The sequence below is a fragment of the Vombatus ursinus genome, unplaced genomic scaffold, assembly GCF_900497805.2.
Source record: "Vombatus ursinus unplaced genomic scaffold, bare-nosed wombat genome assembly UNPS02014798.1, whole genome shotgun sequence".
NCBI classification, from domain to species: domain Eukaryota; kingdom Metazoa; phylum Chordata; class Mammalia; order Diprotodontia; family Vombatidae; genus Vombatus; species Vombatus ursinus.
Genome location: NW_020954576.1, coordinates 23,974,350 through 23,989,433, shown reverse-complemented (window position 1 = coordinate 23,989,433; position 15,084 = coordinate 23,974,350). Strand labels below are relative to the sequence as shown.

Here is a 15,084-nt window from a genome sequence, read left to right as displayed (position 1 = left end):
TTCTTTCTGCCCCTGCTCATAGAACAGCCGGGTCTAGGACTGGAAGGGGCCAGAAGGACCCGTTAGTCCAGCCCCTACTTTTACAGAGGGGGAAAGAGGTCCCTGCAGGGAGGTGACTTGTCAGCTATCATGTAGTCAGTCAGTGGAAGAGCTGCGATCCAAACCCAGGTCCATCCATCTGTGTGCACCTGCCTGGGGAAAGCAACTTGTTTTACTATCAGATGTTCGTTTAAATGATTCCTCTTCACCTCAAAGACAGTGTCTTAGTAAAATCCACATGGGAGTAGGGTCGGGTTCCGTTCCCTGCCATCAGCGTGGTGACTGATAGCTGATTATCTCCTCCTCGAAGGCCATTTGTACAGAGAATCATGCTGGCCTCAGATCTTCTAGGACTCATTTCTCATCCCCACCACCCAGTTCCAGTGGGGAGATGAGGGTCTTCCAGAGAGTTGGGGGGCAGCCCAATGTTGGGTTGGTAGAAGTAGCTGCTGGCCTTGCAGGTAGAGGGCAGAGAGCAGAATTTAGCTCGAGTATTTATAGTGCCAGTGATGAGACACGTTTGGAAATGGAATCCCCATTTTGCAGGCATGGGAAGCCAACCTTTCCATCTTTCCTCAGTGCTGTTGGCTGCTACTTTTCCTTATCCCCGTCCCTCAGCCCTAACCCCCCTTGTTTGTTCAGCTTCATGTGTCCTGACTTCAAGGTCAGGGATTGGTGCTCTCTGCCGAGGGGGTGGATATGGTGAGCCGTAGCTGCCGGTGGGGGCCGGGGCGGGGGGGAGGGTGAGTGTAGGGGGCTAAAACTCAGAGCAGAGAATGGAGAGCGGGAAATCGCTGCCTACTGTGGGCAAGGCGCTGGGCTGGGTACAAAGATAGAAAGTGACACCGTACCTGCAGGGAGCTTCTCTTCTATCAGTATGGTCACAGAACCATCAGTTAAGAGCTGGAAGGGCCCTTAAAGGTCATCTGGTACGACCCCAGTTAGTTTCATGGATGAGGAAACAGAAGGTAGTAAGTGATGGAGTTAAACTTGGGTTCTCCCTGAGATGCAGGCCACGTTTCACTGCAGTCACTGGGTGTCCTCTCCTGCTGAGGGAACCCTCGGGTCTAGATCTGGAAGAAGGTTAGAGGCCATTCCGTCTTGTTCTCTTATCTTACAAAGGAGACTGGTCCCACGGTCAGTAACAGCCAGGGTTTTAACCTTGGGTCTCCGGACTCCAATTCCATCGCTCTTTCCACTCGTGTACTAACCTCCTAAGAGCCAGGGGAATTTAGATCTGTGGAGGAGCCACACCGCTTATGCTGCAACCAGTGGTTTCCAACCTAGTTCCTCTCTTTCCTCTCTCTCCCCTCCCCTCTCTTCTCCTAAGTCTGTGCCCCTAGGACTCATGACCCCTATACCTCTCTTACCTCTTCTCCTCTCTGGCTGTATGCCTTGTTCCCAGCCCTCCTTTTTACTGCAGGACAGAATGGGCAAGGTCCATTTAAATACACAGCTATTTTTATTACAGGGTGAGGAGCTGTTGGCATGTCGTCTCATGTAGGTGAGGAGAGTTACCGGCTCAGGGCCTTGCCTCCTTGGCATCCTTGGTTTAATGCCTCAATAGCCGCTCCAGTTGTCTCCTGTCTTCACTCTCCTTTCACGCCGTGGCTCCTTGTTATGCCTTGGTCCACACACCAGGCTCTGTTCTTTGCCTCAGTGCCCAGGTCCTTGGAAAATCAGTTCCTTCCTCTGTGGGTGCCGGTATTCATTCCCTCGGTCCAGTCACCTGAACCCTACACAGCTTTATGAACTGACAGTGAACCTGGATGGTTCTGCTCTGCTCAGAGAAATTCCTTCTTTCCCTTATCAGGACAGGTCACATCTTTCTCACTCACTCATAACGCTCCTCACTTTCTTTTCCTCTTTGCTCTCTCCCACTCCCCTTGAAGCACCCCCTGCCCAACCATTCCTTCATAGCTCTGGACCTTGGAATCAGAAGCTGCCCGCTCCCACAGCCCGGCTTGGTCCAGATTTCCTAGCTCTCTACCCCGCCTTCAGAATTACTGCTTCCACACTTAGGGAGGCGCATCTCCACTTCTCATCTGCAGCTCAGTTAGATGTTGGTTGTTCTGACTCCAGTCAGGTTGGACTTTCCCCCAAATCTACAGAGACTTGTTTTTTGATTGGGGGTGTGGGGCGGGGTCTTGTCCACACAGAGGCACCAACACCTCAGGCCAAGGCCAGGAAAAACCCCACGAGTCCGGAGTGACTGAAGCCAAGAAATAACTTTGGTGCCGGTATGAGATTGTGTTCAGGGTCAGCCTGTGGGTAAGTGGGTGAGAATCAGTAGCTTTCATCATGACCCCAGAGAATCATTCTCTCTAGGTTAAGACTGCCATCCTCTTGAGATTGTTAGGTATGACAGGAGTTCTTTCCATGGCTATGACGATACCTGTATTAATACTTAGTTGTATAGGGATTTACAGTTTCCAAATTGTGAACAACCGTCCTATTAGGGGATCTGAGTCTATTACCTCATTTTAGAGATGAGAACGTTGAGGTCTACGGTGGTTGTGTGAACTTGCAAAGGTCTTCTTTACTGCTAGTTATGGAATTGCAGAATTTTAGCATTGGGAGGGATCTCAGTGGCTATTTAATTAGGCCAGTGCTCTGTCACACCACTCTGCTTTTTTTCTCAAGTCTGATCTATGAATCATTAAAGGAGAAAAAGTCTGTCTCTTATTCCCTAAAGGGTATTGGGCACTTGATGTAATTGGTGAAGTTTTGTAAGAACCTTCTACACCCTTACTCCCCACCCCTTGTAGGAATTTATTGTTGACAAAGTATAGTTTGTAAATCCAGCTGGACCCTTATTCATTGCCCAGCTCATCCCAGCGATGAAGGGCCTTGGAAGGTATCAGTCATTGTGGTGACCCCCCCACCCCCAGCAGGAGGTGTCCTGGGACACGCACGTGCGCGCGCACACACACACACCCACCCCCACACTCCCACCCCCTCTCTTAGTTGGGCATGAAACATGTGTGATGTGGGAATTCCCTTCACCAGTGCAGCCCAGAATCACTGAAGACATAGTGGGTGAATCCCGCAGGGGTGCCTGAGGCCCCACAGAGATTCTGTGATTTGCCCAGGGACGTACAGCCAGTGTGTGTCAGAGACAGAATCTGAACCTCCAGGTCCTGCAGCTGACTACTGCATGACACATTTGCTATAGTGAGATAGTTATTAGTATTACAGGTATTATTAGCCTCATTTTACAGATGAGGAAGGGCAGGTAGGCGGCACAGAGGATAGGGTGCTGGGCCTGGAGTAGGAAGACTCATCTTCCCGAGTTCAGATCTGACCTCACACGCTTACTAGCTGTGTGGCCCTGGGCAGGTCACTTAGCCTGTTTGTCTCAGTTTCCTCTTCCGTAAAAATGATCTGGAAAAGGAAATGGCAAACCACTCCAGGATCTGCCAAGAAAACCACAAATGGGGTCACAAAGAGTCAGACATGAACACCAGCAACAGATGAAGAAACTGACTCTCAGATTAAGTAACTCAGCTGTTAAGTGTTGTGGTTGGGATTTGAACCCAGGGCTTCCTGATTTCCACATCCAACAGTCCATTATACCCCACTGCTCTTCATCTTATTTCCTTCTTTCTCCTTTTCCTTCAGGTGTCCACCATGTGCCAGCCTCTAGGCTAAGTGCTGGGGATAGACTCAAGTGAACAGTGTCTGCCCTTCTGTTTGGGGCTGCCTTCCCTTCCTTTCTTGTCCCCCTCTTTCCCCGCTTCTCTCTTCTTTCTTGGACTTGTCCGTCATGGATTCCCTGAGAGTTCAGGGCACTCCCTGGGGCCGGGGGGGGGGGGGGGGCGTGGTGAGAGGGTGTCTGACCAGCCCTGTGTGATGAATGAACGGGCAGAGACCGCTTCATGCAGGGAATCCACAGCAGAAGGGTTCTGAGGTCTGCCCGAGGCGGGATCTGCCCCATGCTCTCCTGGAGCCTGGAACCAGCTAGCCTCTGCTTAGGTTCTTGAAGGGGGAGCTCAGTTACTGACGGAGCCCTTTGGGGCCAGCTCTCTTTGGGAAGGCTCCTCAGATCTGAGGGACATTTGCAAGGAGGCCCTCATTCTGGCTAAGGAGCTGTGCTAGGTCCTGGGGATAAAGGATGAAGAATGGCACAGCCTCTGCCCTCAAGGAGCTTACTGTCTAATGGAGAGAGTGCCGCAGCACATACATACGTAGCTGTCATACAAAATACATGTCAATAATGAAGGAGAGGTTCAGACACATCAGTCTAAGAGAAGTTGACAATGGATTCAGATTGGCTTTAGCTGAGCGGGCAGGAGGGAAGATGGGAAACTCTATGGAGGTGATGACCCTGGAGCTGAACCTTTGGATGCAGAGAGTGCTGGCCTTAGAGGACCTCGGTTCCAATCTTGGTTTTGCTGCTTGCTGCCTTTGTGACCTTGAAGTCTTGGCCCCAATTTCCTCTTCTATAAAATGAAAGGATGGGACTAAATGACCTCTGACATTTATTTTTAGTTTCCAATTCTTTCCCTCTTTCCTCCTTCCCCACCCGTTGAGAAGGCAAGAAAAATAGAACCAAGTATAAATATATATAGATTTGTAGAACAGATTTCTGCATTATCCATGCTACCTGGCTTTACTTGTGAACCTTGAAAGAAGAGAAAGATTTTGACAGAATCTTGGCGGGGACGGTCATCATGAATGCAAGGAAGCCTTCTCCAACCCCTCTTAATTCCAGTGCTAATTTCCTAATTATCCGGACTCTAGCTTGCTTTGTACACATTTGTTTGCATGTGGTCTCCCCCTTTAGATTGTAGGCTCCTTGAGGGCAGGGACTGTCTTTTGTCTTTTTGTGTTCTCTACTACAAGCCTGGCACATAGTAGGCACTTAATAAATGTTTATTGATTGATTGATGGTCTTCAGAAGGCAGGACTAGACCAGCAAACCACTGTGAATGGGAGTAATATTGAATAGAGTCGGAAAAAGTGGGTGGGCCTAGGTTTTGAAGGCCCTTAAGTGAGGGGTTAAGAGGTTTGCATTTTATCCCATGGGCAAAAGGAAGCTTCTAAAGGCTTTGTTGGGGGAAATGACAGATCTGTGTTTTTAGAATATTTTAGCAGCTCTATACAGGGTGGACTGGACAGGAGAGAGATGGGAGAAAAGGAGAGCACTTAGTAGCAGTTAGTTAAACACTAGTTTAGCCAAGCAGTAATTAGATTTAACATTTACTTTAAAACGCTTTAGTTCTTCACGGGGTGAGTGACCTCTGATGTCCAAGGCCCTGGGTGGCGGTGGGGATCGTCTAGGGAATGAGCCTGAGCTTTCGCTGCTAGCGCTTAACGGGTGGTCACTGAAGGGCTCACACACATGCATTGGGCCTCATGTAGGCGAGTCTGTGACCTTTAGGGTGCTTCTCTGGGTCAGGACGTCTGGGGTGTAGAAGCAGTGGCCTCGGGATTTCTGGAGAGGTGACAGATATGGTGACCTCCCCCTTGAGCACACGCAGAGCTGGCAGGGAGCGAATTTTAGACTAGGTCATCAGCTTCACCCCCTCCTCATTTTGTAGTTCACAGAAGAAAAGGGCCCCGGGAAGTTGAGACTTGAAGCCTTGGGTGATTGGGGCACTGATGAGAGCCCCTGATGAGTGAGTGAAGAGTGACACAGGGGTAAGCTGTGATCTGCCCCTGGGCAGCTCTGTCTGAGGGCATCCCTGACTTGAGTCCAGTGCACATCTCCCCACCTGTCTCTGGGTTTGTGTTTCTGGAGGCCTGGCCTCCATGGGCAGTGAGGTGGACCGGTGGATAGAGTGCTGCGCCTGGAGTCAGGAAGACTCATTTCCCTGAATTCAAATCCAGCCTGAAACTCGGACACTAGCTACGTGACCCTGGGTCAGTCACTTCACCCGTTTGCCTCAGTTTCCTCATCTATAAAATGAGCTGGAGAAGGAAATAGCAAACCACTCCAGGATCTTTGCTGAGAAAACCCCAGATGGGTCACGAAGAGTCCGAACACAACCGAACAACACCTGGACTCTGCCTCTTCTGAGTCTTGCTTAGGCTCTGAGACACAGCCACTTTAACAAGGGCCTTCACTCCTACAGTCAGTCACTTGTGAGCGGTTTCTTTGGTACGCATCATGGGATGAAGAAAAGGGCTTTTCATGGGAAGCAGCATTCATGGGGGAACTGTAGGCAAGCCGTAGAAACTCTTGAGTCTCAGCTTGCTCATCTGTACAATGGGGATGATAATACTTGGATTACCTTCTTCACAGGCTTGTTGTGAGAAAGGTGCTTTGCAAACCTTAGAGCTCTGTAGAAAGGTGAGCTATCAGGCAGGGCCTCGCCTTCTGATGCATGGTATTAACGGCTGTCCCTCCTTGCTGCCCCTTCTTTTGGTCACGTTAGGTCTTAGTACCTACTCTTTCTGCCTTTGGTTTTACCTCCTCCTCCCCTACCAGAAGAGAACACAGGAGGGAAATTCTGCTCCTTAGAACAACTCCAGAGAGGCCGGTCCTTGTGTATGGTTGTGGGAAGAGGAGAGGGAGGGAGAGAAAGGTCCTCCAGGCCGCCTGGTAACCTTCCTCTTGTCCTGTGGCAACAGGAAAGAAGGCTGTCCTGGACTCCAGTCCTTTTCTTTCTGAGGCAAATGCAGAGAGAATCGTGAGCACCCTGTGTAAGGTGAGAGGAGCCGCCCTGAAGCTGGGGCAGATGCTGAGCATCCAGGGTAAGTGTGGCACCTCAGAACCTGAAATACCTGGAGGAGGAGGGGGACAGGACACAGTTCTGGGGGGGCTTTGATTCCTCCTCTTTCCCAATCCTCCAAAAACAAAAAACAGATACCATCGGTGGGAGCTTGGGGGTGGGCAGGTTGGCAGCAGGAGATCTGTACAGCCAAGAAAGGACCCTAGAGTCAGTGTCTCAGCTCTCGGGTCAGCGGAAGACCCTTGATTTGAACAGCTCTTACTGAAAAGTTATTACCTTGTATCTCATTTGCAGATATCTTGACCAAGAGAATATAAGCTTCTTGAGGGCAGGGACTGTTTCAATGTTGTCTTTGTATCCCCTGCACTTACCCTGGTTCATATGGAATGTGTTTGATAAATATTTGTTGATAACACGTGTCAGTTCACTCTCTGACTGAGGACCTGTAGGATGTTAGAAATGCAAAGGACCTTAGAAATCATCTAATCTCACCTCTGAGGTTTTACAGTGGGGGAAACCGAGGTGGGCATGGAGAGCTGGAGAGACGTGTCCAAGTGCACGTATCTAGTGCGTGGCTGAGAGGGTCTTCTGCCCTTTCCCACTATTCTACCTTTTGTGTCCCTGTTTGGTTTTTCCGGGTGGCTTCTGAAGCCAGTCCTGAGCCCCTCCAGTTGTAACACTGGAGGATGTGGTTGCTGACCCCACAAAACCTTACACCCGGCATAACTTTATCATTTTCTTTTTCTTTCCTTCCAGAAATCATTCTGCTAACTATTCTGTTCTGTTTTCCCCCCAGATGATGCTTTCATCAATCCCCAACTGGCCAAGATCTTTGACCGTGTGAGACAAAGTGCAGACTTTATGCCCTTGAAACAGATGACGGTGAGGTTGGGGGCTGGGCAGAAGGAACCAGTGATAACCCTGACACCAACCAGCATAGAGAGTAGGCATAGTTTGTTTAGGGGGTCTCTGAGTTAATTTCTTTCTCCCTGAGCAGGGAACAGAGAGGGACCAAATGTTGGTTTGGAAGTAGCTTGAAAAGAGTGATGGTACCAAAGGGACTTTGTTCCTTTCCTTATGGGCTCATGGGATCTGCTTTTCAAACATGTCTAGTGTTGGTCAACCATCAGAATTTAGTTTTCATTTTGGTCTCCTCTCTCTTGGGCCCTTTTTCCCTCTAGAAAACTCTGAACAATGACCTTGGTCCTAACTGGAGGGATAAACTGGAGTACTTTGAGGAACGGCCCTTTGCTGCTGCTTCCATTGGGCAAGTCCACCTGGCCCGGATGAAAAATGGGCGGGAGGTAGCCATGAAGATCCAGGTAGGTTGAGTTTTGCCCTGGAAGCCTGGTGGAGTTTTGTATCCTACCCAGTGTTGCAGTCTGACTGGGTTGGGCAGATGGGTAAGTAGTAGTGTGTTTGAGGCAGGGTTTGGACAGTACTTTTTCTCTTAACTTGTTGGAGGTGTCCATTACCAGCTCTTTAAGCTGTGAACAGCACATTCCTCCCATCTGTCAGAGGAGGCCTCATCTTCCCTTATCACGGGACAGAGATGAAGAAGGCCTAGGGGTCCCATGACTCTCCCATGAATATTCCGTCTTGGAAGAAGGCGGGACAAGGAGCCAGCTCTGGTAGTTAGCATTTGGAGGTAGCCTCAGAAACTTGCCTGTTAGATTCATTCAGCAACAATTTACTAAGTTCTTGTGTGTGTGTATAGCATGGTATAGTGCAGAGATGTCAAAGTCACAGCTGTTTTGGGTCCTTAAAACTCTGCTGAACCGGATTAAAATGGAATTGGGAAGTGTTTAACAATATAAATAAAAATACAACATAGATGATGTTAATTTGTGGTTTTCTAAGTCAGTCTGCAGCAGCAGGGATCCCTTTCTGTTTGAGTTTGATCCCATTGGTAGAGTGGTAGACCACAGGTCACGGAGTCAGGAAGACCTGGGCTCAAGTCTTGTGTACTGTCTGTGTTACCCTGGTACATGTGAAATTGTCCAAGAAAACTGTCATCCTGGGATGAGGACACATAGCCTTGTCCCTGCCCTCAGCAGGCCTGGAGGGGTTTGTGCAGTGACCCCATCACTGGCAGCCAGGGTGGGTGTGGGGGCACTCTTGTTCCATTTTCCTCTGTCCATCTTTCTCTTGTAGTACCCTGGAGTGGCCCAGAGCATCAACAGTGACGTTAACAATCTGATGACCGTTCTCAGCATGAGCAATATACTCCCTGAAGGTAGGAGGAGATGGAGAAAGGTTGGGGTGGGTCTGGCTGGCTCTGGAACTAGAGTTAAGGTCTAGAGGCCCCTGGTTGCCCTCGAAGGGCCGGGCCAACCTTTTTCATTTCTCTTCCCACTTTTCCTTGTCCCCTTCCAGGCCTGTTCCCAGAACATCTGATTGATGTGTTGAGACGGGAGCTGGCCCTGGAGTGTGACTACAAGAGAGAAGCTGCCTGTGCCAAGAAGTTCAAGTGTGTCCTTAGGGGCCCCCCTCCTTGCCACCCCCTGCTTTGGTCCCCTGACCCCGTCCTGAGGGGAGGCCCGGGGTGTAAGCCTCTGCTCCCCTTATCCATAGTGCTGCAGAGGGAGGGGCTTGGCCTGTCCGGTGCCTGCCCCCACACAGGGCAGACAGGAATTGTCCCCAGCCATCCTCCTGAACTCCAGCCTCCCCCTCTGAGGAGGGCACCCTGAGAGCGTGGATGGGGAGGTACTTTACCCTTTCTCTCCTTGGTGCCTCTGCTGGCTAGGGAGCTGCTGAAGGATCATCCGTTTTTCTATGTGCCGGAGGTCGTAGATGAACTTTGTAGTCCTCACGTCTTGACCACAGAGCTGGTGTCCGGCTTTCCCCTGGACCAGGCAGAAGGGCTGAGCCAGGAAATTCGAAATGAGGTATTTCGCTGGGGAAGCCAGCTGGATGGATGGTGGGGAGAGCAAGGGAGACGGGAGTAGGCGCTGCCAGCCATGGGTTCTTTGCCGTTGCCTGACTTGGGTCTAGAAGAGCTGAGTGACTGCAGGGTTTAGGGAGGAGCCGTCTTCTCAGCATGACCTGTTAGCCTTCTGTGGGTCGAGTGCTTCTGCACCCAGGGCTGTGGTGACCACTAGGAGTCACTGGTCCTTGGGAAAGATGAGCACTTTCCACATGGGAGACCAGTAGCAGGCACGAGGGATGACATGCACGTTTTTAACTGCACTTGCGGGCACTGGTCTTAGGGAGCAGTAACACACAAGGTCTTGCCCAGTATACACATACATGCTCAAGCTGTATGCTTCCTGTTTGGTTAGGAATCAGCTTGGGATGCATGCCAGTTCAGTTAGAGGGAAGCAAAGTGGGCAGTTGTTCAGTGGAGTGAGGTTCTCGAGGGTGCCTTCACACTTCTGTAGATGATTGAAGGCCGCCCTTTCCCGTCCACACCTGTGTTCTGAATAACACCACAGAGTCCACTACCTCTGAAAAACCAATTTTCTTGACCAAAAAGAGTATGGGTTTGGGACAGGGAGAAGTACAGGGAAGGGAAGCAGGTGGGTCCCTTGCATATATACTCTAGGCAGGTGAACAGAGGAATGTACCTTTCAGGGCACCAGTGGGGTTCCCTGCAGTGCTGCTTCCTTTCCATGATGACTCAGATGTCATCCTGAGGCAAACTTTAATCATTTCTTCTCCCACACCTGGAAGACCTGACTGTTCTGCCCCACTGGGCGCTCAAGAGGCTCTGCTGTAAGTCTGGAGAGCAGAGTGCTGGCTTTTCCCTCCTCCGTGTACAGAGCACCAGCAGAGGGTGACGGTGCTCCATAGCTCCCAAGAATAGAGCTGGTCGACTAGAACGTGTTTGTGGTTGCTGTCATCTCCCCATTCCTGCCCTTCTCCCCCCCAGATATGCTACAATATCCTGGTCCTGTGTCTAAGGGAGCTGTTTGAGTTTCAGTTCATGCAGACTGACCCCAACTGGTCTAACTTCTTTTACGATCCCCAGCAGCACAAGGTAAGGAGCCTCAGGCCACCAGCTCAGTGGCCCTGGCTGCCCTCAGAGCCTAAGAATCTTGCTCCCAGTGTTCTGTGCCTGCTGTCCATGCCCAGGTAGCATGAAGTTGTAGTTGAAAAGCCTCTGGTGCCTGGAGGTGGGGAGGACGGTAAATGAGGACATTCCCTCCCCACCCATGGCCTTGGGATACCTGGGCCCATACTGTTCCTGAGTGGAAGGGAATAGAGAGCTGCTTTCCAGTCCCTCTCCTCATTCCCATTCCTCTTACCTACCCCACCCAGAAGCTTCTTACCCTCTTCTCTGGTCCTCTCCAGGTGGCTCTCCTTGACTTTGGAGCAACCCGCGAATATGATGCATCATTCACTGACCTTTACATCCAGGTACGGAAGGCCAGCTGCAGACAGGGACCTTCTAGCAGAACTGACCCTGAATCTCAGCTTGGATTCCAGTACAACTTGACCTCTGTGCTGTATCTGGGTGTGGGCCCATAGAGTATTCAGTCCCAGGAGAAACATGTGAACTTGGCTGGAGGTGGAGTGGCCTTGGAAAGCCCACATGGACTTGAAGCTCTTTAATGGGATTCACATTCTGTTACATTATCTGAACCAAAGGAAAAGAGCATTCCTATCCCCTCCCCCCAGCCAGGAAAATAACCACCTCCTGGAAGTGCTGGTCATAGCTATTGCAGGAGAGAATGGAGCTGGCTTAGGGCTCCCACAAACTGAGCATCTGCCTCCATACGTCTTTCTCCCCTTTTGCTTCGAAACTGGGCATTTGGAAGGCAGCTAGCTGAAGTTAAGAGTGGTTACTAAAACCCAAGGAGTCAACTTGTGGCCATGAGTCATGCCCCTTTACCTTTGTGTGTCTAGTTAATCAGAGCTGCGGCTGATCAGGACAGAGAAACAGTGTTGAAGAAGTCTATAGAGATGAAGTTCCTCACTGGCTATGAAGTGAAGGTAAGCTGAGGACCCCCTTCCCAGGCTAGACGATGGTGCTGTTTAAAACCTGTAACCTTAAGTTTGCACTTTCTGAACTGTACCAGTTCAGCCCCGAGGGAGCCTCCCTAGCCACTTTAGTACATTTCACTTAAGAAGGTGTCCCGTCTTAGGCCACAGCTGCATTTGACTTTGACCTAATTAAGAGATTTAAATGGTCGGGATGAGATCAGTACTAAATGCAGCCAACTGCAATGTCCTTTGGAGAGAAGTTGAGCAAGGCTGAAAATACTTTCCCCTCTGGTGCTGTTGAACCCTAAAATAAACCATTTCTAGTGACCAGCTGTGTCCCGAATGTCTGGGAATGAATGCCTCAGAGGTCTGTCTTCCTAATTTTCTTTTCTTTTCCCTTCCTTCTTCCACCCCTCCCAGGCCATGGAAGATGCCCACTTAGACGCTATTCTCATCCTGGGAGAGGCCTTTGCCTCGGACTCACCGTTTGATTTTGGGAGCCAGAGCACCACTGAGAAGATCCATGGTTTGATTCCCATCATGCTGAAGCACCGTCTCGTCCCCCCGCCAGAGGAGACTTACTCCCTCCACCGAAAGATGGGGGGCTCGTTCCTCATTTGCTCCAAGCTGAAGGCTTGTTTCCCCTGTAAAGCAATGTTTGAGGAAACCTACAGCAACTACTGCAAGAGGAAGGCTGAGAAGCAGTAACTAGTCTTGTCTTGTCTGAAGGCCCCTTGTTTTATCTAGCAAAGAGCATCTCAAGAATCAGAAAACTGTCCCAGAAGCTAAAAGTCCATAGTAAGTGGGTGTTGGTACTGACCAAACCTGTAACCTTCTACTTACCGATAAGAGGGAGTTTTCTTGTAGGAGTAAACTGGAGGAAATTGTGAATGTGCCGAGGAGGGGGTGGGGGGTGGGAGATGGCTTCAGGGGGTCCTCCATGGCCAGTGGCCTTGCATAGTTTTTATTGATTAAATGGTGGCTCTGTAGTGACTGGGTGGGGTTGAGGATGAGGAGAAAGAAAATGGAACCATGACAAATCTCTTGAAGCCTGCTTACTGTTGATTTTTTCTATGAAATAGCTTTGGACAAAGATGAAGGGGAAAAAAAAGATTTGATTTTGTTTTCCTTTTTTTTTTTTTTTTTTGGTGTGTTTTTTAAATAGGGGGTTTCCTCCTGTGAATGTTAACTGTAGAAGGGAGAGCATCCATTTCTCTTCTCTCCTTAAATAAGTATAGAGAGAAAAAGCCTTTTAGGACTTTCTAGACCTTGTAGTATAGGATTTTGGGTGTGTGTGTGTGTGTGTGTGTGTGTGTGTGTGTACAAAATGCTTTGATGTTTCCTGCATTTTTTCCCCTCTGGCTGGAGCTGGAGAGGAAACTCTGTACAGAATAGTGCCAAAAAAAAAAAAAAAAAAAAAAAAAGCTATTTAACTGAATTACCTGCCTTCCAGCAAGCTGGTTCTCTTAGGAGTTATTGACAACTGAATGTATGCCAGTGGACTTCTTGCCATCTGGTTCAGGGACTGTAAGAGGGGAAAAGAAGTCAAGGGAAATGGTGAGGGGAGAAGAGATTCCACCACTTTCTTGATGTCCTCACCCCCAAAAGTAAAATCTTTGCTGAAATGAGCATGAAAGGGGATGTTGCTAAGTTACCACCAGATGCACAGATTGACCTGATGGGAATAGCCACCAGTGTATGTTCGTTTTTGTACATTCTTGTAACTGTCCTACTTATGCATTTCAATAAAAAATTGATTGTGGAGTTCGGCAGTGGTGCCATTTTCTTTTCTTCCTTTAACCTCAAATAATTTGTTACATTGATAACAAGAAATTGAGCAGCAGCAGCAGCAGCACAGCCTTGACGCCAATGGCCTCAGAGGGACTTCTAGTGTAAAGAAATGATCTGAGGGGGAAGGAGCAGGGACTTGGCTAGAAGGAGGCTTCAGAGCTGCTGCCTCCACCCCAATGCAGGGAACGGAGGAGGCCAAATGTACAACTGATGGCTGGAACAGAACACCAAACCCCAGGCGTCTGAACTGTAACCACATCACTTTTCCCATTACGTACCTTGTTCTCCAATTCCGTTACCTTGTCCAAAGAGAGAGGCCTGACTTGTGTCTCAGGAGTAGGGCTGAGATCAGGGAAGAGATGAAACGGAATACAATAAGTAATCCCTGAACTTCAACCCACAAATGTGGTTTTAAATCGGGGCTATCCCTATTGGGCCCTGGTCCTAAAGAGGTAAAAACCTCTGAAAGGGTTGGAAGGTACAGAAGACCGAATAATGGGGAGTTGGGGGCAGGAAATGCATGTAGAAACATGTTGACTTTGCTACTGAAGATGCTCCAGGATCCAGGTTATTTAAATTATTCCATCAATTTCATAGTTTGCTGTGAGAAGATGCCCCTACAAGCCATGATAAAACTAAAACTTTTTTTACACATTTTTGGGGAACTGACAATATCCACAAATATCATAAAAGTGTAAATCAAGGGAAATTAATAAATGAATGAACATGTACTCTTCTATCAATCAATAATAAAGATTAAGCACATTGCAGGCACTGTTGTAATGGACTTTCTTCATCCCAACACAACCAGAGCCTCCTGACTGCAGAAAGCTGAGCTTGTCACAAGAAATAATAAGGATATTCACCAATTGCTACAGGAAATGATGAGCAAATTAGGGGAAATTATAAGTAGAGGGAATGGCTTAATTTTCAGCTTTGTAAATAAGGCACCTGTTAATATGATCCTCAGCCCCATTATGACAGTAAATCTTGTAAGACTACAAATGGGTCCCTTAGCCTCCTATACCCAACTATGGAACAAATGGCTTGGCCCAGCCTACGGGTATGCATGCCACGAGTGTAAGAAGCAGCCTTGGCAGACTTCTAAGGTTATTCTGAATTAAGATTTTATGCCTTGAGGATTGTGTCGGCAGAAGGAGTAGAAGGGGCACTGGAAGAGATGTCAGAGAGAAAGGGCACTTTACTTCTCAGAAAATGCCAAAATAAAACACAGAATTCCCAGCAGGTGAAGTCACCAAACTGTCAAGCAGTGGAAATGAATTCTTGTCTTTTTCTGTCAACATTAGCCAAATGCTTCTTTATAGTTCTTTCTACCCAAGTCAGCTTAAAGGTAGAAACTTTATTTATCTTCCCCAGTAAGCACTAACATAAATATTAATTGCTTTGATCACTACCACACTGGTCAGAATGCTATTGCTCCAGGTACTTATTAAAATTGTGAGTGAGAGATCTTAAATAAGGGGTTGGAGAAGGTTGTAGATATGGGAGGGTCTAGTGCCCTCCATTTACATGGTCTGTAGGACAGACAGCCCATATACCACAACTGTTTTAACCTCTGTGGTTCTGGTCTCTATGATTCCAACTCCTCTGTAATCCACCAAGGGTATTAATTTCTATTTTGGGAAATACT

At 48.7% G+C, this 15,084-nt stretch overlaps 1 protein-coding gene across 3 annotated transcripts in view; it reads left to right on the top strand.

Moving 5' to 3' along the window:
- The window catches only part of LOC114049714 (atypical kinase COQ8A, mitochondrial-like), a 76,386-nt gene extending 62,980 nt beyond the window's left edge, over window positions 1-13,406 (top strand). For all 3 annotated transcript variants that reach the window (XM_027871080.1, XM_027871082.1, XM_027871081.1), the window contains exons 6-15: window positions 6,616-6,738; window positions 7,513-7,598; window positions 7,898-8,038; window positions 8,871-8,952; window positions 9,093-9,186; window positions 9,463-9,604; window positions 10,588-10,695; window positions 11,010-11,075; window positions 11,565-11,651; window positions 12,063-13,406. In XM_027871080.1, coding sequence (XP_027726881.1) covers window positions 6,616-6,738; window positions 7,513-7,598; window positions 7,898-8,038; window positions 8,871-8,952; window positions 9,093-9,186; window positions 9,463-9,604; window positions 10,588-10,695; window positions 11,010-11,075; window positions 11,565-11,651; window positions 12,063-12,350 — 1,217 coding nt within the window. In that variant the 3' untranslated portion in view covers window positions 12,351-13,406. The remainder of the gene's footprint in view (window positions 1-6,615; window positions 6,739-7,512; window positions 7,599-7,897; window positions 8,039-8,870; window positions 8,953-9,092; window positions 9,187-9,462; window positions 9,605-10,587; window positions 10,696-11,009; window positions 11,076-11,564; window positions 11,652-12,062) is intronic.
- The last annotated feature ends 1,678 nt before the right edge of the window (window positions 13,407-15,084 follow it).